The sequence below is a fragment of the Corvus kubaryi genome, unplaced genomic scaffold, assembly GCF_017639235.1.
Source record: "Corvus kubaryi isolate FWS band 111438036 unplaced genomic scaffold, C.kubaryi_AGA036_p1.0 36997, whole genome shotgun sequence".
Classification (NCBI taxonomy): Eukaryota; Metazoa; Chordata; class Aves; order Passeriformes; family Corvidae; genus Corvus; species Corvus kubaryi.
Genome location: NW_024581004.1, coordinates 58,957 through 59,984, shown reverse-complemented (window position 1 = coordinate 59,984; position 1,028 = coordinate 58,957). Strand labels below are relative to the sequence as shown.

The 1,028-nt window shown below is 60.3% G+C and overlaps 1 protein-coding gene across 1 annotated transcript in view; it reads left to right on the top strand.

Moving 5' to 3' along the window:
- Positions 1-1,028, top strand: part of INTS3 (integrator complex subunit 3) — a 14,020-nt gene that overhangs the window by 4,962 nt on the left and 8,030 nt on the right. Inside the window, exon 6 of the mRNA XM_042020505.1 lies at positions 801-880. Within this exon, the coding sequence (XP_041876439.1) occupies positions 801-880 (80 nt within the window). The remainder of the gene's footprint in view (positions 1-800; positions 881-1,028) is intronic.

The following is a 1,028-nucleotide window of genomic DNA, read 5'->3' as shown; positions in this document are numbered from 1 at the left end:
TGGGGGCAGGATCCATTGGGGGGATCTTCTTGGGGATGGGATCCATCGGGGGGATCTTCCTGGGGGCGGGATCCAGCGGGATCTTCCTGGGAATGGGATCCATCAGGGGCTCCTGGGGGCAGGATCCATCAGGGGGATCTTCCTGGGGGCGGGATCCATCGGGGGGATCTTCCTGGGGATGGGATCCATGGGGATCTCCTGGGGATGGGATCTGTGGGGATATTGCTATGGATGGGATCTGTGGGGGTCTCCTGGGGGCAGGATCCATCAGGGATCTTCCTATGGATGGGATCCATCGGGGTCTCCTGGGGGTGGGACCCATCAGGGATCTTCCTATGGATGGGATCCATTGGGGTTTCCTGGGGACGGGATCTGTGGGGATATTCCTATGGATCGGATCCATCGGCGTCTCCTGGGGGTGGGATCTGTGGGGGCTTCCTGGGGGTGGGATCCATCAGGGATCTTCCTATGGATGGGATCCATTGGGATCTCCCTATGGATGGGATCCATCAGGGGCTCCTGGGGGTGGGATCCATCAGGGTCTCTTGGGGGTGGGATCCATCAGGGATCTTCCTACGGATGGGATCCATCAGGGTCTCCTATGGATGGGATCTGTGGGGATCTCCTGGGGATGGGATCTGTGGGGATATTCCTATGGATGGGATCCATGGAGGTCTCCTGGGGATGGAATCCGTTGGGATCTCCCTCTGGATGGGATCCGTGGGTGTCCCAATCCCTCGGCAGCCCCCCGGGAACGGGGATTTGGGGTCTCTGGGGTCTCATCCCATTCCCTGTCCCAGAACCGGCCATCCTGGTCATGCACCACTCCATGAAGCCCCACCCGGCCATCACGGCCACGCTGCTGGACTTCATGTGCCGGGTGAGTGCCCCTCCCGCTCCAGGGAATTCCGGGAATGGGGAAAGCTGGGAGAGCGACCGCTGGGCTCCACAAATCCCGATCCAAAAGTTCTACAAATCCCGACCCGAGGGATCCACAAATCCCAATCCAAAGGGATCCACAAATCCCA